The sequence below is a fragment of the Chiroxiphia lanceolata genome, chromosome 3, assembly GCF_009829145.1.
Source record: "Chiroxiphia lanceolata isolate bChiLan1 chromosome 3, bChiLan1.pri, whole genome shotgun sequence".
In the NCBI taxonomy this organism is placed as follows: domain Eukaryota; kingdom Metazoa; phylum Chordata; class Aves; order Passeriformes; family Pipridae; genus Chiroxiphia; species Chiroxiphia lanceolata.
Genome location: NC_045639.1, coordinates 22,601,811 through 22,624,069, shown reverse-complemented (window position 1 = coordinate 22,624,069; position 22,259 = coordinate 22,601,811). Strand labels below are relative to the sequence as shown.

The 22,259-nt window shown below is 40.2% G+C and overlaps 1 protein-coding gene across 2 annotated transcripts; it reads left to right on the top strand.

Annotated features, from left to right (window-relative positions):
• The first annotated feature begins 8,147 nt into the window (after window positions 1-8,147).
• ATF3 (activating transcription factor 3) lies at window positions 8,148-20,401 on the top strand. Of its 2 annotated transcripts, none has more exons than XM_032683781.1 (4): window positions 8,148-8,304; window positions 15,234-15,477; window positions 16,387-16,494; window positions 17,443-20,401. In XM_032683781.1, exons 2-4 carry the CDS (start codon window positions 15,238-15,240, stop codon window positions 17,638-17,640), a joined length of 546 nt encoding a protein of 181 aa, XP_032539672.1. In that variant the 5' UTR covers window positions 8,148-8,304; window positions 15,234-15,237; the 3' UTR covers window positions 17,641-20,401. The 2 variants fall into 2 exon arrangements, with proteins under 2 accessions (XP_032539672.1, XP_032539671.1); XM_032683780.1 differs by lacking the exon at window positions 8,148-8,304 and adding an exon at window positions 10,515-10,662.
• The last annotated feature ends 1,858 nt before the right edge of the window (window positions 20,402-22,259 follow it).

Sequence of the window (22,259 nt, the reverse complement as noted above, 5' to 3'; positions counted from 1 at the left end):
TCAGCCCCTTTAAGGTGGTCCCAAGTCAGCCACCAAGGTATGCAGGGAGCAGCTTGACCTTCCCAGCGGGAGATGGGGGACCTCTTGCCCCTCACTTTGTAAGGAGGCACCTCTGTCCTCTAGAGAGACAAAAGGTGCCTCCTTGCCTGTGCTTTGGTGTCTTCTTTTTAGTTTAGAAAGGCATCACTCCTTTCTTGCAAATGCTGGTGGAAGGATAAGATAGTGCTGCTTCCTTTAAGCATTCATCAGGGATATGTAAAAGACAGGTACAGTTCCACCAACTGTCTAACGAAGTTTAATCTCATATTTCTGTTGACCTGGGGGACTGCAGGAGCTATCAGGCTATGAATGGGGAGACAAGCATCCTCCATGCTGCTTGCTGTGGCCATGTAGAAAGTAGAGAGAGCTTGGGAAGAGGCTCTTCTTTCTGATTCTCGCACTTAGGGCTGTTGAAGATTTTACACAAGCATTTTTTAAGAGCAGAAATGGAGCCCGGTTCTCAATTCTTTAAGACAAGTGCCTGGAAAGATGCCTGGTCCTTGAGAGAAAGGCACGACTACCCTGCAGACACACACTCCCACTGCATAGGATAGGCACAGTCAGAAAATACATACCTTGGAGGACCTAGGTAAAGATTTAGTATCAGGAACCCACTGGACATAGTCCTGAGGACAGCCCTTAGCTGGGTAGCAGATGTATTTGAGTACCCATGCAGAAATGAAACTTTAAGGTGCATAGGAACGGGAAGGTTGCTCACTACAGCACATACGGGATCTGGATGCCAGGGTATTTTATAGTCCCGGGAAAGAGTTTTGTCTAAAGGAGCTTGGGATGTGCTTGCTTTAGCTTGCTACAGCTTGTCCACTCTGAAGCTCCCATTCTAATCCATCACAGTGTCCTGTGGCTAATGGTTGAGGTTTTGCATGCCATCTTTCTCCTGAACCACTCTCAAGAGAAGCTCACAGAAGGGATATTTCCAGTGTAAACCAAACAAACTATAAATATTCCAGTATAGGGAAGGGATGAGTACTGGATGAACTTTGCGATATGATCCAAAAATATGTTGCTGACCTCCCACTTGACATGATCTGTTTCCCTATTAAACTGTAATATAATTAGGGTTTGCTCTAACCCTGACTCTAGTTTAATGCTTACATTGATGGAAACGTGGCCTCACAGACCACAGTGAGAAAAAGGTGTATACATAAAGTCAAAAATAATCCATGCCATAGTAGAAGGAAGGATAGCCAAGAGAGAACACTTACCCCTCCCACCTTGCAAGATATTTAGATGTCGTATCACAAATGTGTAAATGGATGTTAGGACAAAGGTCTTAGAGAACTTGGACTCAAAGCTCAGCTCTTTTCATTAGTGCGAATGAAGTGCAGCTGAACTGGAGTTGGAGAGTTCGCACAGGGAAAGGAGAATTCTGGGCAAAATGAACTGGAATTATGAGTAGAGGGCAAAGACTCTTGTATTGGCCAAAGAGGGGATTTGGAAAATAGGTGATGACTATTCTGGTAGGCAATCATGGTGCTAACAGTCACCATGATGATAATAGTTGGTGACCATTAGCTCATTTCATCTCATCTTCTGTGGCCGCTAAATTTCACCCAATAACCCTTCTGTTGAGCTCTGGGAGATAAGCAGCAGGTGCTGTGAGAGACAAGGACAGATCTTGGCTAAGGTAACAGAAGAAGGGTAATCATAACCCCCCAGGTTTTGTAAGCAGTCCATTTAGGACAGGCACATTCACAAATAAGTAAGATTCAATGAATAGATTATGTTAGGAGACCAAAGGATGCTGAAGGGGGAGAAGCTGCATCAGTGTGCTGGGACCTTCCGAGGAGCGGGGCTGTCGACAGGAATGCTGCTTTTACAAAGCCCCTTGTAAAAATATGTGCAACAGGCATTTCAAAATGAAGGAAAAGGGTAGTGCTAAAACATATATTCCAGTTGGTGATGAAACCTACAAATGCATGGATATTTTAAGGGTTCAGAGATGGAAAAATAAATTTTATATTATACTATGTTATGTTACTATATTATACTATAATGTTATATTAAATAAAAATTATACTGACCTGTAATAATTGTAAACCAAACATCACACAACTTGAGCACATGTTTAATCCCCTTGCTCTGTAAAGAAAAGAGTCTGTAAGCACTCACATCCTAACACATGGCTGATTTACAGCCTGACTTCAAGAGATGGCACAGATCAGTATGGAAATTGTTAAGAAGATTTTGGAGCCTAAACATCCACAAAGCACAAAGCACCTGTAAAAAAAGACCTGGTGAATTTAAATGTTGCCTGCTAGGTTATATGTTCTCTCTGCTTCATAATGTATTTTCATGGCAAAATAAATCATCAGCAAAAAATATCAAGCTAAACCATTCCAAGTCAAATCTTCGGGTGATGAAATTAAAGCAGTTATGCCAATTTATATGTGTGGGGAATTCATGGCTTGTTTTGAGTACTCTATCATATCTGTACTTTCTGCTTCAGCCACGAAGCCGGTGATTTATCTGACTGGTTAAAGTGGAGTAGCATATAAATGGTACTAACAGATACAGGCTCCCTAAAGCCAGGAAACATAACACTGAGTCTAATTTATGGTTTCCAAACAAGTCGTAGGACTGATCCTGCAATCCCAACTTGAGCAAAACTCCCTCTGAAGTGCTGGGCACAGCTGTAAATTCAAAATGGAATGCCAGGCTGTGCTGGTGGCTGCCTGATACCTCCCTGCACCACAGTATGGGTGTCATTTGGAAGTAGATTTAAATAAACATTTCACATTTTTTTCTGATACAATATGGAATATTTTGACTTATGCAAGGGGAAGAAAACTTCTGCACCAGCAAGGAAACTACCTTCCTCTCCAGAACATGACACACATCTATCTCTTCAAAATGCGATGGCACAGCGTGTTTTACTTTGATCAGCTTTGATTTATGGGAAATAAAACCTGGATAAATTTAAATACTATTGAATTACACTTTCCCCTTGTGGGAAATAATTCAGAATCTACCAAAATTCTAAAGCTTTGGGGGTTTTTTTTAGAAAAATAACAGTAATTACTCTTCTTCAAAAGTCTGTGATAAATTAATTGATCAGCCCATACATTTAAGAAAACTGCCAAAATAAGGTCCCTGACAAAAGATGACAATATTATACCATGCTAGGTGTTCTCATCCCAAATAAAGAAATATAATTCCACAAGTATAAGTTATAATATAAGTTATAGAGGTTGTGTGAAATCTTCATTAATAGCAAGTCTTAAGTTAGGCAAGGCTTTTGGACAGGGACTGTTTAGCCGTGTATTTAATTGCTGTGCTGAATCTCTGCTTCTATTTGACAGTTGAAATATTGTCATCGTTTTTAGAGCTCAATATAAAACTCTCACATATAATAAAAACACATCCAGAATCCTTACTGGGGCTGCTAAATACTACTGCAACACACATGTTGAATAGTAAGAATAGATAATAATGCATCAAGAGAGCATCCAGTAACAAAAGGCCCATTAGAGTGCTAATTAAAATTAGACATAAAAGTAAAATACGGCAGGCTTATCCATTATTTCCATTTGGAAATCTCAGCTACTTCACCTTAGAAGGTAAAATACTATTATCCATTTCAGCTGACTGGGAAACAGAACAAAAGGAAGATCATCAGATTATCCAAAATCACAAAGATGGTGAATAAGGAGCCCTCTCATTTCCCAACTCCCATTTCAATGAACAGTGCTATCTCATCTGTCTCATTAATAATTTCCAGTTTGGAAGAACTAAAGCCCAGCTCTACAGGAGGAGGCTGGGCATGGCGAAAATAAATTCCCCATCTCTCCCACCTACCATCTAACCTGCAATGTGGAGTTGAACATTGCTGTGATTGGGACATTCATGGCCCCAAACTTCCCTTCTAAACTTGGACTAGGAGTTGACCTGAGTCTTTTAATAAAACTCCATCAGCGAGAACACTTAGTCTGGAGGGAAGGGATCTCATCTCCAGCTGGACGGGGTGAAACTCATGCCTTCTCTTTCTGAGGAGAAATGATCTAATCACAAACTGATCATCTGTGCTGTTTGAGGAATCTTACTCTAGATGTCTCCCACTCAAGCTGTCCTATCCTGAAGTGACGAGCCGATTAGACAGTAAACCAGATGGTGCCTGACTTTACAGCCCTGTGGTGAGGACATGCCCTGGACAAGGGGCGTCCTGCGGTCTGCTTTTCTCTCTCTGTAACCATTTTGCTTTGAGGAGTCACTGCACAGAAGATGGACCCTACCCCACCATGGGTATTGTTCTCCACTGGACTGATATCACTTTGGAACCCCAGGTGGGTCTAGTGACACTCTGTACCCGCTCTCGTTGCTGAGGTGTCCTCATCAGCAGCCTCACATGCCCACAGAGCAATAAGGATTTGGACTCAGGGAGTGCTTTTATGACTGCAGTTTTAAAACCACGCGCAACTCTATTGGTTTCCTTTATTTACACTCTGTTCTCATTATCTGGGCAAGTTACTGTACAGTTAAAGCCAAAAAAATAAACCAAGAAAGATAAGAAGCTGAAAGTTATGATCGTTCATGTGCTCCTTTTATGGCAAGGCACATGTAAAGTAGGTGAGAGGACAAATAATAAGCACAACGAAAGCTGCAGTGGCAGCCTTGGTTTTAAATTTTCCGTAGATTGCAAATCTGTGCCATACATTGTTTTTATTTGAAATAGTATTTATGTAGAAATCAATGCTTAATTATGAGAAATTCGGTTTGTAATTATTATGACAAGTTGTAATTTACATATTTACCAGAAAGATGAGGAGACCTGTTTAAAGTATCCTTAATGTTATTAAATTTCAGAATATTCTTTATATATGCACAGTTCCAAGGGCAATCAGGAGGAACAACTAGTTTTTGTAGGGGGTTTGTGTGTGTGTGTGTATGTATTTGTGTATAGAGGCACGGTTAATTCCATAAAGTATCCAAAATTTGTGTAACTCGGCACAGTAAAAATAGATATATTCTCTCACTCACTTCCTCTCATCCTCGGTGTTCACCTGGAAGACTATAAGAATACAAAACATAATTACATTAGTCCACCCAAGGGAAGCAGACACCTTCAGCAAATAATTTCTAACATTTCTTTCAAGTTATTTCAAGAGGAGAGTTTTGTACAATGAGAACCAGTGTGACTAAATGCTGATTTTTCATAGACCCTGAGGGCTAAATTTATCTCTCGTTGAAGTCAATGGGAATCTTTCCATTGACGTAAATAACAGTTGGATCAGGTCTTAGTAGTTTCATCGGTGATAATTTTTTTACATGTAAAAACATTGATGAAGTTCAGAATGAACCTGTAACTGATCTCAAACAAAATCTGGTATGTTTTCACAAGGCAGAAAGAATGGGGAGAGGGAGATGAAGGGGAGGATCTGTGAAGACGGAGTTTTTCTTGCCGTTAAATGGATAGGACAGTAAAGACACCATAAAGGAGATATAACTTATACTTGCCTGAGGGAAATTAATATATCTGGTCTATCATTTTGCTTGTTCAGTGGAACCAGTGGGTTTATTTATGCAGTCTAGTTTAAGATGTGTTTCTTCTGTATGTGGGATCTCTTTTCCTTTTTGTTTATTATCTGGATGTATCCAAAGAGATCAGAAATTTTAATTGCAGGTTATTGTGCTTGGCCAACTTCTATGCTGGTGTGCAAAGTCCGTCTGATAAAAAAACCTTCAAAGGCTTCAGCAAAAGGGAACTAAAGATACAGTTGACTGGACCAGTGTCAGGGCTGTCTCTAAGCTAGAGAGAAGGGATGTTTGTGTAACTTGCCCCTCCACCCCGTGCTCCCAAAGCCCTGTATATAATAATGACTGACAACCTTGTGGTTCACTAATTTAGTAAAGCTCTGCTAAAATTCATGGTAATTTTGGGCACTGGAATCTGGTCCTGAAATGTGCATCTTGTTGCATCCAGAGGTAATTTTGTTATCAGCCCCTCCATCTTAATAAGGGAGAAGCAAAAAGTAAAATGACAGGAAGCAAAAGAGAAAATTAAAATGACTCATTTAAGCTTAGGAAGCTTCTGGGCAGGAGCAGAAGGACCAATGGGAGAAAAATTGATGGAAAAAAAAGGAACAGAAAGGGAGATGATGAAATCCAGGGATACGGGGAGGGAAAAGAGAGAAGTGAGAAGAGAAGAAACAGGGAAGTGGCAAAATAAAAGGAGAAGCTGCTGTTTTAAGGAAACAGGAAAGGTGGCTATTACTGAAACAAAGCAAAAGACAGGACAGAATGGGATTTTAAATGGAGAGAATAAATGAATGGATTTAGAGGGATTGTGATGGGAAAGGGCACTAAGAAAAGAAAAGTAAGCTGAGGAGAGAAAAGCAAGAAATAAATTAATTTCATCTTCAATGTTAAAGAATAAAAGAAGTTAAAATAGAGCACTTATTTTCCTCCACAAGACGTACAATCGTCTGCTTGATTGGTATTAAATGTAGGACAGTAGCAGGGTTTGCCATACAGTCTCTGTGAGAGTCTCTTCTCTAACCTGTGGTTTTTTTAACTCCCTTCCATTTTTGGACCTTTTAATCTCATAGAGATCCAACCCTTCCAGAGTGAATTTTATCCTCACTACTGTAGGTTTGGTGTTTTTTAATTCACTTTTTGGGGAAACATTTGGAAGTAGCCCACAGATGCCCAAGGGGTCCCTAGACAGCAGCTGGAAAGCCCTTGAATGGGTGGAGATGGCTGATGCTACTTCTACTGCAGATTGCTCCCATAGTTCAAGAAGCAGCAACCTACACCTTGGAAAAACTAGTCCCAGGTTTCAACTCTGGTGTTAGTCCAGTCAGATGAGAAAATTATCTCAAAATTAGTTCATGTTTTGGGGAACAGGGGAGTCTTACCACATAGATTCAGACCTGAATGTACCACATAGCAAAATTCATGATGAAGGTTAAGTCCCATCATAAAAACAGAGAATAATTTTTTAGGCAGAATCAGAAAACCTGATTCTGGGCTAATTTTACCACATGATAACTCTAAATTCAGGCAACCTCTTTCTCTTACATGTGCTGTGCAGGGAAAAATTTGACCTGTCAGAGTTACAGTAATTTCAAAACTTAACACAATTAAAACCACAAAACACACATAGAGACAGGTTTTACTCAGGTTATCACTAGAAATTTCATTTATTTGTGTCTCATTATATTTGCACTAGACCAAATAGGTTTAATGGAACTGCATGACCATAAACCAATATAGGATCTGGATGGGACATGGGAGTTTTAATTGTGTTACTCTGACTGATATCCTGCAGTGGCATAAATGTTGAGACGGGAGAAAGCTACTGCTGTAAGGATGGGAGTCTGTACCTCTGTATAACGATGTCTATAGCTCTGTTTAGCAAGGAGATAGCCATGTTTTAGTTTTAATCAAATATCTACTGTGTATGAAGTAGTGTCAAGGGATGTGGAGGCAGGATTTGGCCAGAAAAAGGTAAAGGAAAGAATTGTTCCCTCTACACTGGAGAGTCCTGGAGGGCTGCAGGGACCACACCATGAGGTGGTATTCAGTCTAATTTCTCTGAAGAGGGAGAAGAACTCAATTACATGTCAGTCTGGGTGATGAGATGCTGTACCTGGCTTAAGGGAAAACAGAAATTATGCACATGAATGTTACCTCTGTTCAAAGAGTGCTGTTTCAGGGGAGCTGTTCCGTGCAGTTTATGACGAAAGAGAGAAATGAATTGGAAAAGGACTGATAAATGTTCAGAGGGAGGCAAATGAAAGATATTTTATGAGATGGAAAACTAAACTGGCAAGAACATCAGAGCATCTGGTGGCTGTACTAGGTTTTACTTTAACTTCCTGATAGTCTTAATTATTAATTATTTTTTTTTTAACTGGAGTGTGATCCTGTGTCTTTACTGAGATCAATTTAGCTTTGGTTTTAAAAGGGAGCAGAGTAAAACCTGTATGACACAATGGAACTGGGTTTATTTTTCATTGTGGTTTCGTTTTCTTTTTTTCACTGAAGAATTTCAAGCCAGGACATGTTTCAGTGGCCTAATCTCAAATGCGCACGGGAACAGTTTCTGTGTTTGCTTTGCAGGGAGGAGCTGGCTTACTTCAAGAGAAGTTCAAGAATGAACACAACTGGTTTGCTGTCAGTTTTTAGTACTGGCTGCAGCTCATGGGCAATAATGGCACCAGCAGTGGTGAAGCAGCATTGTATAGCAAACAAGTAGACCTCAGTGACCCTCAACAACAGGATAACAACACTTGGATTTCCAAGGTACTTCTACCCACACAGAAGGAGGGAATTGCTTTTTTTTCCCTTCTTCATTATTCTGCAACATTGCTCTGCTTATCTTGAAGTACTTTAAATAAATACCCACTTCTGACACAGCTAGCTAAATAAGGACAGACAGTTCCTAAATCTCTGTCATAATTACAGCAGGCACCTGTTCATGGCCACTAAAACCGATGTTGCTAACATGTTTCCACAATAACTTCATGCTCAAAATTTTCCAAACAACTATCTTTTGGGAAGAAATTTTCCACATTTGGCCTCTGCTTGAGAGGAAATATTTTTTTCTTCGAGGCTTGAGAAAAATGATGCCAGCTGTTCTTGAGCACAGCATGAATTATAAAGTTATGCCTCTGAAGTAAAAAGAACTTCCCAGGCTGCACCAAGCTGAAATATAAAGCTTGCTCTAGACCCTTCTGAAGAGCAAACTTTTTGCTTAGTATTATACTAGATGTTGATTTACCTAGATTAATAAAGATAAGGCAACAAATATGTTTTGAAATAGCTGAGAATGATTTATCTACAGGTGAGTGAAAAAGAAAAGCTTGCAGCTCAAACGAGCTGTAAATGGAGAGCTGCCAGGTGGGTCAGAGGAGTTCACTCCTGCCCTCACCAAGTGCACTTCATTGTTTGAGGAGAACAGGGTGCGACGGCACCTTCCACAGGAGGGAAGCCAACGTCACTACTCCAGACTCCTTCCCCTCTCCACCAGATTATTTTTTTCAAAAGCAGGCAATTAAATATAAAATAGGAGTGTTAAATTTGCAAAGTTGAGCATGCTGGCACTGGGGCATTTAAAAAGCTAAGTTTACTACTCCTGTCTGTGTGGCCAATATATACATGTATATGTATATGCATATACATCTAGGCAATCAAATGGACAGAGAGAGGAGATACAGAGAGACTTTCAAACTAGTATTAGAACTCTATATCCTTGACAAAATGCTCGAAGTAATCAAAATGTCCCAGAATATACCACTTGAATCATATTACCTATTATGAAAACTGGTACATTGAACATTATAAAATTAATTAACGGGTTGGAGCACTTAATTGGGATATACATTTTATATATGAAGGTATACATTTTATATTGGTTTAGTTAGAATATCCTTAAGCATGGAATACCCTGGTTTTTCCATACCAAGTACAGAGACTTGAAGAATGTCTTAATAACAAGTTTGTATGTATTGTATATGGAATATTATTGTACTGGATAACACTATGCATCTGTCTTTGCAAGTTTTCTGTCTCTCCTGGATAAATGGTTTTGGGCTTTTTTTTGACACATTTCGTAGCACTTTGGGGGCTGTTAAAAGGCAATTTCTGTCTTTTAACAAACTAGGGGGAAAAAAAAAAGAAGAACTAAACAAAACCCCCTTCACCACAGTCACAACCATATTTCTCTCTCTTCTATAGCAACTCCTTGTTTTTTCATGAAATCATAAGGAAATCGTGTGCTGCTGTGTTTTAAGAAAAGTTTAAAAAAACCCCAACAAAACAAACAAAACCCCCAAAGCATTATTTTTAGCTTTCTGTAATTTCATTAAACGGGTCTTTCCTCCTCACGGTAGAAAGCCTTCTTCTCCATATGAAATGAACTTCTAGCTGTCATGTCAAGTAGCACGGAGCGCGGGGGGAGGGAGGATTGCAAGAACGGACGGGGTGTTAAGCAGTTTTTTCCTGTAGAAAACGATCACAGCTTTCAGTCCTTTCGAAAACTACACAGTCGCACCTTCTTTTTTCTTTTCTTTTTTTTTTTTTTCTTTTTTTTCCATGACAAAGACTTTGATTTATTCTCAGAGACAAAACGGCCCCGAGAAAGAAACTCCCGGAGCCTTAATTAAAAAAAAAAAAAAGAAAGAAAGAAAGAAAGAAAAATAAATAGAAAAAGAAAAAAAAAAAAAAGGAGGGGTGGGCATGGAGAAGGGAAGGAGAACAGGGTCTGTCCGGGTGCCGACGATCTCCCTGGGAGAGCCGCGATGCCGCCCGGCGCTGCTCAGCGCGGCGGTCCCGCTCCGTGCCGTGCCGAGTCGTGCCGGCGGGGAAGCCTTGCATCACCGCCACGGGCTCCGCTTCCCTCCTCCCTCTCTTTCGGAGAGGCTATTAATAGCATGACATCAGCCAGGGACTCGCCGCCAGAGTAAATACCAGCGCTGCCCGCTCGGCTATATAAGGGGGGTGATGCAACCGAGGCGAGCGGCAGAGGAGCGGGGAGCGGAGCGAGCGGCTCTCCCAGAGGAGGCGGCGGAGAAGCGGGGACAGCCGCCGGGACGGCAGCGCGGCGGGGCGAGCGCGGAGCCTCTTCCCTCCGGCCGGGAAAGCGGCAGCAGCGGGAGGAAGGTAGGTAGAAGCGGGAAGGGAGTCGCCGAGACTCCCCGTGCCGGCGGGACGAGGGGCTGAGCTCCGTGGGAGCTTGTGCCGCCGCGGAGAGATGCCCGCCGGGGGGTCCGCGGGCCGCCGCCGGGAAAAGTTTCGCCGCCCCCGGCGAAGTCGGGCGCGGCGGTGCCGCCGCCCGCCGAGATCCCTGGGAAAGCCCTTTGCCCCGCCGAACCTCCCCCGGAGCCCCTCGCCCGCCCGCCCGCCGGTGGCGGCTCGCTCCTGGCGCCCACATCTGGGGGAACCCCCTGCCCGGGCTGCCGCCAGATGTGAGCACCGGGAGGAGCCCGCCGAGCCCCGGCTCATCCCGGGCCGGCAGCGCCGCTCGGCACCGCGCGGTGGCGGCCTCGGCGGAGGGACGGCGCGGGCCCCGGGACCGGGATCGGGACGGGGATCGCCGGGATGCCGGAGCGCGGCGGGGGCGGCAGCCGTCGGTGGCACCGCGGGGACCGCGGGTACCGGGGCTGGGAAGCTGCCCCGGGACGGCCAAGGCGATGAGAAACCCCGCACTGCCGCGCGTAGGTTTATCTTGATATTCACATAAACCGAGGGGGAACTCCATCTGCGAGCCGGGCATATTCACTTTCCTTTCTGCCCCGGTCTTGACATGAAGTAGATCAGTTGCTAAACTGTTGCTTAACCAAATCAGGCGTGACACAACAGCAAACTTGTTTCAGAGAAGGAGTTTCCTCTTGGAAATCAATTTTCTTCCTAATAACAGCATTTGAGAAGCTGGAAGGCAGCAGAAAATAGTTCGAGAGTGATGTGGGATGTCAGAAAGCTTAAGGTCAACTAGCGTGCACAGAGGTTGTGAACTGTAATTGCTCTTAATGCTGTTTAAGATTAACCTCAGTGGTTATCGGGGTTTATTGCATCAGCACCAGAGGAAAAGGAATTCACATGAAGAAATAAAACCAAGAAGCACAGCCAACCATCTGCAGTTAAGCAAAGAAAGAAAAGACTGAAAGTAGTCACTTTTATTATTATTATTAAACAAGAATACCCTTAAATAGTAGAAATGCACAGCTAGGAAGTATGTGTCAATTTAAAAATACTGGCAGATGAGATGCAAAAGCTCACTGTAGATGGAAAGAATCATCAGCAGAAGAACAAACAAGTAGCAAAGGGAGAATGAATTAATAAAGTTGCTTGAGTCCACCTGAATTGGGAGGGTACTACGCATAGAAAAACTGTTCTCTTTGGAGAATTCCAAAACTAGGGATAAAGTAATGAAGCATTAACTCACCCTGGGAACAAGTTGTACTCTTACAGTGCAGGTCTGCACTGCACAGTAATGTTCAGCACCTTCAATGTCAGTAACTTCAGGAGTACTGAAAGCAGCCTGGAGCACAAGTCCATGTACATGGTCTAACAAAGTAAACACAGATTGTATCAGAAAGGCCACAATATAATCACATTTTAAGGCTTGATATTGTTATTCCTACTGGTTCCCCAGCCCTTACAAATCCAGAGAAAATGAGATAGTGCTCCTGGTGGCTTATAGACAGAGGTACAATTTGCACTAAAATTGAGAAAAGGAAGGACAACCTGTTGCATTCTTTACAATAGTCAAATCTGATTTTTCTTCTTCTAAAACATTCCTAAAAGCAGATTGGTACCTCAGAATCTGGAAAACATCTACCTTGTTGTTATGAAAAGGGAATCTATTCAGTTTACTGAAGAGTTTTTACAGAAGGCTGACTACTTCTGTTATTTGTGTCGTGGTGGCTCCTAACAATCCCAGTGGTAGACTGGAAGCCTACCCTACCAAGTCCTGCCCTAAGGAAGAGCCCCAGGAAAGAAAACCAGTAGCAAACAGCTCTGCAAAATGGGACTCAGCTCACAGCAGAAATCCTTTCACAAGCCTCAGCCCCCTGGTAGGCCTTCCCTTCCTTAAAGTCTGAGCAATAAGAGGTACCTTTCAGGATGTTTGGGAGGTCAGTGAACTGTTTGGGCAGCAGAGCAGCAAGTTTCTACAGTAAAGGACATTTTCTCCTACTCTGGGCACCCTACCACCCCTCTTTTTCACACTAGTAACTGATAGATGAGAGGGCCTGAAGCCATTATAGCAGGGTTTTGTTGGTGCTCATGGTACACTTAGCACTAACTAGTAGAAATCCACAATTAACACAATTTCTCAGGCACAAACATTCTTGGTTTCCTCTGGTGCTGCTGACCTTAATTAAAAGTTCACCTCACCTGTAAAATAATTGAATAAAACACCAGAGCTCAAAAATTATTCACTCAACTAATTATTTTGTAGGCTGGAGAAACAGTTTTACTGTTAATTTAAGACTCCTGGTTGGATTAAATTATATATAATTAACTTCGTTGAATGAAGCCATCATCAGCATTCAAGGAGACAGATTCAGTGAAAATACCTGAAATTTCTCCTAGCAGTGAGGGGTTCAGTGTCATCCAGAATTAGCCTGTTTAAATTAGCTGAATGGTTGAATGTTGGTAAATGGTAAATAATACTGGGAGGACTTCAGCTGAAAATTATAGGGCCATTTCTGACTTGTTAGAAAAGCACAACTGCTAGCCTTCTGAGATTATAGGATTAAATTGTATCACCACTTTAAATGTGACTCATGAGCAGGGGCTTTCTGAAGAGAATTACATAAATTTCCCAAGGTCTTTCCGAATAACAATTTTTTTCCAAATAATTTCCCCACCTTTAATAACTATGGGTGAAATCCTGGTTCCATTGAGGTCAACAGAAAAAGTCCTCTAGATTGCAGTGGAGTCAGGATTTCATCCCCAGACTCTGGGAAATGTTCAGATCTTTTGTGGTGGCTGGATGAGGAAGAAGTGAGGAAGATTGCAGCTGGACATGGCATTTTCTACCAACTGGCAATTCACTGTCCTCAGATTTTTATATTTACCTCACTTAGCGATGAACCAGATTCTATTCTCATTTGCACCAGTGTGGATTTGCAGTGTATTTTTAGATATCTCTGGGCAAAATCTATCTTCTTCACATGACCCCAAACATTTCTTGCTGTGTTGCTGAAGTAAAGTACGGGGAACTGTGCGATTCTGGGTTGACCATGTGGAAATTTAGCTTACCCACAGTGCTACCCCAAGGCAACTATTTGCTTACCTGAACTAAGTTAACTATAATTGACTTTGCTATAATTATTATAGTTCTAGACCAGAGTAGATAACACATACTGTAATTATCCATACAGCTATTAAAAACAAAAAAACCAAACCCCAACCAAAACCTACACACCAAAGAAAGCTGGAAAACCAACATAGTAAAATCCAATTTAACACAAGTAGCTTTATGAACAAGGAAAGTATTAAAATCTGTTTTCCTATGGATTTGCAGCTTTTATCCATTGAACCACCCATGAAAGGTGCTCAGTTTTCTTCCAGATCTCTTATCTCACCTCTGCTGGGTGAGAGATGGATTGTGACATGCAGAGATGTGTGCATCAGCTAGCCCACCGTGTTTGAATGACTGACTGCTGAGTTTTGTCTCTTTCCCCCTCAGTGGGGTCACCAATTTTCACAAAGCACTTAGGGGACCTCTCTCCCTCCAAAACTGGCTAAAAAATAAGAGTGACTAAAAAGAGAAAAGTAGAGAGCACTGTTGGGTAAGTTTGTTTCTTAGGAAACCTACTAGAGTTGAGGTTTCTCCACGGGTTTACATTTGCATAATTCCCCTGAAGTCTCTTCAATCACACTGTTTTATATCAGCAAAAGATTCAGCCATAAATATTTAAGAATTTCAAGACTCCCATAGAGGGCACATGAGGACAGTTTCGAATTTTACAAGAGCAAAGGAATGAAACAAACGGCTTCACATTTTTCATGAGTCAATCCCTCCAACTCGGTCTGTGCTTTGGAGCTCCAGAGCATGTATAGACTCTTACTTCTGTGCCAGCTCTTATCATTAACCATTTTTCAGGAGTTCAGAGCCATATCTACAACTGTATGTAAGACTTAAGTGTGATAATTTTGTGACAGATCCTGTCATGATTAGCAAACTTCAGCTCCTAGTAGAACTCGTTGAGCTTTACCTAAATGTAGTCAAGATAAAGGTATGCTCTGTCCATTTGAAGCTGGAATTTGTGGTGGTATAGCTTTGAGGATGAAGATACTCTTACTTTCTGTCTGTGCCTTAAATAATAATACTACTTTTTTGCTTTCTGATTTTTTGTTCTTATTTTCTTTCTCTTCCTATTCACTCGATTATCATTTGCCACACATTACCGATTTGAAACTTAACAGTATACATACTTACACAGTTTTTTTGAATATTAAGTTTCAGAAAGACCTAGAAATTGTGTCTCGTGCTAGTGTTGTTCTTACTTTTAAATACTAACTTTGAGTTAACTTGAAGTTTTCACTAGTGACCAAATACTTAACTACTTGTCTCTAGTGAGAGATTGGGGTGCATGTGGAAGGGGGACTGAAGCAATGTAAGAACTACAGTTTTATTCACAGTATGAAATTTACCTCTAAGAAATATTTGCCTTTCTAAAGTTGTTGAAAGACTATTATTATTATCTCTTTTTATCTTTCAGCAAAATGATGGTCCAACACTCAGGCCAGGTATCTGCATTAGAAGTCAGCGCCTCCGCAATTGTTCCCACTTTGTCCCCTGCAGGGTCACTGGGGTTTGATGATTTCACAAATTTAACCCCACTGGTGAAAGAGGAACTGAGGTTTGCCATTCAGAATAAGCGTCAGTTCCACAGGATGTCTTCTTCATTGGACACGGTGACGGTTTCTGAAAGGCCAGTTGAAACAGCAATGATGAAAACAGAGGTATGGCTCTTTAAATAGAATTCCAGTGTGAATGATTAATTCTCTAGTGAAGTTTCACCACAAGACCAGTAACTATAGACAACCCTCTCTGCCATACTTGATTCTTTCAAGCATGCTGCTTGGCTTTCTCTTAAATGCTTTGGGGAAAACCTTTGGTATTTCGCATAGCTGGATATTTTATTTTTTATTATCATCTAAGGACAGCGTTTTACAATGATTAGAAGAAGTGCTAATCTGGTTTCCCTGCCTACTTGTGGCTGAACTTGGAATAAGTCACTGCTGAAGTTCTATTTCACTAAAGACAGTCCAGCAGGACCCACAGGGACTAGACTAAGTGGAACTAGCTGTGTTATGTCCAAACTGGGTTTTTACTTTAAGATAATACTCTCATTGAAAAACATTTCTCTTTAAAAGTGGATAAGTAGCTTAAGTTAGGGAAACAGCTACACCTTGGTCTGAGCCTCCCCAGGAAACAAAACAAAGCTTGAAGAAGTGTGTTAATATCTCCTTCTCAGTGCTGCCTTTAGTTTCACTCACTCTCGCTGCCTCATTCATGACACATCCTCCATTCTGCTCCTCATGCTCCTTGCTCCTTTTCCTCTCCTGGAGGTGTGGGAGTCAGTCTGGGGAGACATTCAATGAGTTTTTTTGAGTACTTTTTGTTTAAAATGAGCCATCACATGGATTACATACATCCAAACTCCAGTCAGGTTTTAACTGACAATTCTAATGAGGTTACTACCCTTATACTGTATGGCAAACAAGGTCACAATCACACTGTTATGTAACTCTTAATGTAAACACTGACAACACTATCCATGTTGATTTTAAAATTGCAGAAGCTGTAGAAATAGAGGTTTCATATTTACAACATCTGATGGATTGTGTGTATCCATTTTTGCTGGACAGTTTTCTCCTGAAGAGGATGAAAGAAAGAAGAGAAGAAGGGAAAGGAACAAAATTGCTGCGGCAAAGTGCCGAAACAAAAAGAAGGAAAAAACAGAATGTTTGCAAAAAGTAAGTGACTGGCTAGAATTTTTCTTAATCTGTCATCCTGCCAGGATCCAAACAGGTAGCATAGAGTTCTGTCATAGTAAGAAATACAGAAAGATGTCACCCAAAACTCTTCAAACCCTTCAAAACATTAGTTATAAAAAATAAGCATGCTATATATTAAAACAAAACCTGGTTAAAACTGGAAAAAAAAGTGAAAGCATGGTAGGAGTGAAAAGAGTTTACTGTTTCAGTGACTGATCTTGTCAATGGGAATAATATTAATTTGAATGTGTACACTAAACACAAAAAGAAGTAAAATCTCATTTCATAAAATATTCGCTATGGAGAGCCTGCAAACACCACCAAGTAATTTCGGACTTACTTATGAAATGAGTGATATGGTAACTGACTCCTGAGTTCTCTATCCCAGGACCCCAGTTTCGTCTTCACCTTCTGTGCAGTGATATACAACTTTATTACAGCAACGTTGATCTGTACCTGGGTGTAGAGGCCTCTATATTCCTATATCTAGAGCTAAGGAAAAAAGCTATGTTCTTACTTGCTTAGCTCACCATGGTTTTACAGATATGTGACATGATGTTCAAGGGAATTAAGAAGCAGCGTAGATAATTTTGGGTCAGTTTTTGACCCCAAAAGCTCAGAATAATTTTGCAGAAGATAGCGATAATGCTTTGGGTATCTGTCTCTGTAAGTGAACAGAAGTCTGAATTTGGCTTTCCAACTTCCATTACACTTTTCTAAAGGCCAAAGAAGGTAACTGCCGATTTTAGACTGTTACTGACTGGAGAATGTATAGTTTCATCATTACAGCACACTAAGAACATGAGATTTCTTTCTCTGCTAGCCATATGTTTTGCCACCAATAAAAGACCACAACTATTAGCTAAATATTGCAACTAACTATTTGAACTACTCAGTGTAATAGTTGTGTCTGTCCTTTGTGACTAGGAATCAGAAAAGCTGGAAACTATCAATGCGGAATTAAAAGCCCAGATCGAAGAGCTGAAGAATGAGAAGCAGCATTTGATATACATGCTAAATCTTCACAGGCCTACTTGTATAGTTCGTGCACAAAACGGAAGGACACCTGAAGATGAAAGAAATCTTTTTATTCAACAGATCAAAGAAGGCACATTACAAGGTTAAGTGATATGGCAAACATGGAAATATTTATAGTGTTTTTAACAACTACCAGAATCCATGGAGGATCTGACATAATGTGTAGGATTCTATTAGTCAAGAGCCTTTAGGAAGGGCAGGTTGCTTTCTTAAGTGGAAAGAATCACTTTGGCTTGACAGCAATTCTTCCCCTTGGAAGATCTGGTCTCAATCAAATTGAAGAGCCTTCTGCCTCAAATATAGGTTTTTGCACCTGTCATACTTGCTATTCCTAGGAGCTACAGACAACAGCTTCAGAAGTTTTAGCTCTCTGCTAGTATACAGTATCTGCACTCACGACGTTTGTGCTAGAACACTATGACTTCCAGTGATGCACATGGTACAGACAGCTGTGCTGGATGGACACTACTTTTCCTTGTTGCTGATAGGGAAAGAAGACTGAGTATTTTTGAAGTTTCCAGGAGGATGGTTTCTGGCAGAATGTACTGATGCATAATGTTGCATTTTAACCTAACACATACACACACACACACACACACACAAAAACCCTTTAGTTCCAACTAAGCTTTGTCAGTTTTCTCACAACACTTGTGTGGGTTTTTTCTATGACTCATCTCAGTGACTGAAATTGAAGAGCCTTGTAGGTGTGACAAAGAAATGTTTCTTGCAAAACATCTATGTGGCCTAGCCTGTATTTTATGAGTTATCACCTCACCTACTATCCTTTGGGGACTACGATTTTTCTTTGATGGCTAAAGAGCAGCTTGTACTATCACTTAGTGACTTGGTGAATTGAACCCATTGGAAAGAGGAAACTAACTATCGAGGAGTATTGATAGAGGTTTTGCTGAAATAAAGAACTGCAGGACTGAATCCCAGGCTCGTGAACCTTGAAAAGGGTTTTTTTTAAGAAAATTTATCTAGAATCTAATCCTACAAGCCTTAATTCATACTATTAACCCTCATTCACAGAAGAGGTTCCATGGATTTCAGAGCTCATGCAGATAGCTCTTACAGGCATAAGAGCTTGACAAAGCTTTTTCCATCCTGGCCAAGATTACTTCCTTTTGCCAGGTGATTCAGAGGGAAAAATTATGATTGCAGCTACTTTTATTTTACATTTGAGTGGCAACTACAGTCAATCAAAAATGTTACTTAGAATCTAAAGGAGGCAGGAGTTTTGATGTAGTGAATAATTGTTTTTATTTTTTATTAAATACTAACCTTGGATGTTTTTGAACTGGTAGAAGAGCTGCTGGACAAAACAGTTGGAGTTATGAGTGTTTAAATTCTGATGTTTCTGTGAAATTCTCAGATTGTTTATTTCTATAAAATATATCCTTACAACTTTTTGTAAAAGAAAATATTATCCTTATTTATCACTAATATCATAATGCGTAGAGTTAATAAATACTGCGAGCAAGAGAAAACTGAAAACACAAGTGTTGTGCTGTCTTTTTACCTTTGGTGTTTAATATTATATATTCCTAAACTTCATCGGTTTTATTTGAGACACTGCTACTTAGAACACTTATCCTTCATCTTTTTTGAAGATGAGGCACTGAGTATCTTGAATGATTGGGTGCAGATGTTATACCTTCCAAAATTCTGTATCTCCATCAGTGATGTCTAACCATTCAATGTCACAACGTAAACAAAGCAGAATACAAACGGAGCTTACTGTACATAATATTTTACATCAGTTATGCAGTGTTGAAATTATGTGTTTGTTCTAAAGGCTAAACTTAAAGATACCTCAGCCATAAGCTTCTTACGCTGCAAATTTCTCATGAGTCTATCACATATTGTACCTGATCCTTATATGATCATTATATTCTGCAACAGAACTTCTTAGTACGTTTTCCTAAGATCTGGATATATTGTAATGTCCTATATCACATTTTAAAGATATGTACTTCATGTATCTGAAAAGTGAATGTATTACAAAGATGACATACTAGGTCCAATTCTGTCCTAAGAATCCATTATCTTTCTGTGTACTGGAAGGAGGTTCCATTGACTTCCATTGACAAGTGAGAATTTTATTCACATCCTGTAGGCAGAGTTTGGAAACTGTGTGGCAACTTCTCTGGCTTAAAGGGTGAGTTCTATGTGTAATTGGGCCAGCTGTTTATCAGACAATAGGTATACATGAAGTGTGTTACAATAAACTTGTCAAACAATGTTCATTGTTATTTGACTTCTGTAATGTGGAAATACAAAACCAAGGCATCATCCCGGTATCGTCCACCTTGGCTTTGTCTTTTGTGCGTCAAATACCAGCAGATGAAACTGTCTCGTAGTCGGTTATGAAGTGTTACCACAGAGACTAGAAAATAGCGACAGAATTCACGTGTCTCCCTTAGGGAATTTGTATGGTTGCTTTTAACCATATCACTGGTGACGCAGGCGTCACGCTTTTGTTGCTTGATCTTATTTACTCGGCATGCCAAATGTTCATATGGTACCACTACTATTGTCAGAAGATAATCTATTTTTATTTCTTTATATGTGCAGTCATAGCTGCTTTGTATTGCTTTTGTATGTGTGTGTGTGTGTGTGTGCGTGTGCGCGCGTGCTCTTGCACGCTACTCTGGAAATGATGGTATTCAAGGACACTTGACTGTGCCCAGGAAAAGAGTGTTTAAAGAGCTAGACAGGAATGGTATGTTGCATGAGTTTTCTTAAGAGTGTACCTTATTCAGGAGAACCCTTAAAATGCATTAAAAGCAGTTTGTTTTCTATTCTCAAGTTTGTTTTGATACTTTAATAAAAAAGAATTAATATATATTTATTCATGTGTCATTTAATTCCTTCTAAGTTTCAAGGTCCAGGAGCAACTTCGTTTTCTTAAAACAACACCAAGATATTAAAAAGCAAGCACATTTTATATGTTTGCAACAATAAGTGTTTTGTAAAGTGAAACTGGTACTGTTTGCTGCTTTTCAAGGTATAAACAAAATTTTGTTATTACAAGGCTGATCATGAATTCCAGGCTAATTCCTTATTTGCGTCCTAGGGCTTAGATTAAAGGACTGGAAATAAGAACTCCTAAACCTTTCCTAACCTTGCAACCAACCAGATGATAGTTATTTCAACTTTCTGATTACCTAATGAGTTTAATGCTTTTGCTGCTTTGAAGCTTTAATATTTATAGATTGCTTTCTCTGGTTACATGGAAGATACTAAAGTAGTACGGCATGATTAGGGCTTTGTTGTTTTTCCTCTGTGTTGGTGTGTGTGGGGAGAAACATGAGGAAAGATGAACAAAATGTTCTCTCCTGCTTTTCCAAAACTAAGTATCTACACACCCAGACAGAAGTCCCTGTGTTTTGACAGCCGGTGATGCGGACAAAAACTTTTGGCTTCAGTCTGTTGCAAGCAGTTATAACTTGTAATACAGAGGCCAGGAGCTCCAGGGACCAGGAAATCCATTGCACTATTGCAAAATCCAGCTAAAAATATCATCTGGAGGGAAGATCTAGGCTACTAGGAGTTTGGCAATGTTCAGTGCTTACTTTCCTTATTGGTACATCCATTTACAGATGTGCAGTCCTCATACGTATAGTCACCTTTTCATTCATTCTCCTAAGGCTGCTATCAAATTTGACTTTTGAATACTCAGTTCACTTCTAAATTAGTAAATTTAAAAATCATCTACCTGGCCTGTTTTAGAAAACCTCATCAACAAAATTAGGGCTATGAATTCCTGAACTGATATTTTATAAAATTTTCCTTGAATAGTATGAGTTGAAACCATGGAATCACCATTGATCTCTATGACATATTCCTAATAACATAATTGGTATTCCTTGAGCAAAGTAATACGTCATGTCTTCTCCTTAGGTCTTGTTCTAGATGCTAAATCTGTGTGCGTACAGGCCCATGAGGATCTTGGGGCATGCTGGACTTTACCCTGTACCTTGATAAGGAGCACCTTCTACTCTTTTTCCAGCTTTTCCCCTGAGGTTAATGAATAAATAGCAGTATTGAAGAATGGTAGAGACAATGATTTATACTAAGCTGAAAATGTTTAATGAAACTGAATGGCAACAAACTTCATTTATAATAACTTTTCTACCTGAGACTATTAGAATTTGAAGTTATTGATTAAAGGGATAGTTTTAAAAATCACTGATTCCTAGTTTTGCAAAAGAAACTGGATGATTTATGGGTAATGAAAAGAGTACAACTGTTTGCTAGTAGCAATAGAGTTTTGAAAACAAAATCTAATTCATGTTAAAAAATTCTCAAATCCAGAATGATGACTGTGTCTCACATCCATTTTTCTTGGTGGTTTTGGTTTCCCCGCCTCCTCCCCCTCAGCGGAGTACTGGTCTAGGTACAAGACTCATTCACCCTGGCCATTGCCAAATTTCAATGTTTGCCCAGTGCCCCCAGCTGGAGACCCTGAGAATCACCCCGGGATTAAAATGTGTGATAATATTAATTTACCTAATTACTTAGTAACATTCTTCATCAGTTTGTAATGACACCAGTATAGTATTTTCATTTCTATAATAGATGCCATTCTTTTTTAAGTGTAGTTAAGATACTGAGTGACAATATTTTTAAAAAATCCTGTTATTTAAAATTCATTTCCTTAATGGACACTCTGAGTCAGAACCGCTGGCTCTAGAGATAAA

Bases quoted from the DNA above. Each gene is read 5' to 3' on its own strand.
- ATF3 (XM_032683781.1), top strand. From the start codon at position 15,238: ATGATGGTCCAACACTCAGGCCAGGTATCTGCATTAGAAGTCAGCGCC. The intron at 15,478-16,386 runs GTATGGCTCTTT...TTTGCTGGACAG, and splicing joins CAGCAATGATGAAAACAGAG to TTTTCTCCTGAAGAGGATGA. The intron at 16,495-17,442 runs GTAAGTGACTGG...CTTTGTGACTAG, and splicing joins AAACAGAATGTTTGCAAAAA to GAATCAGAAAAGCTGGAAAC.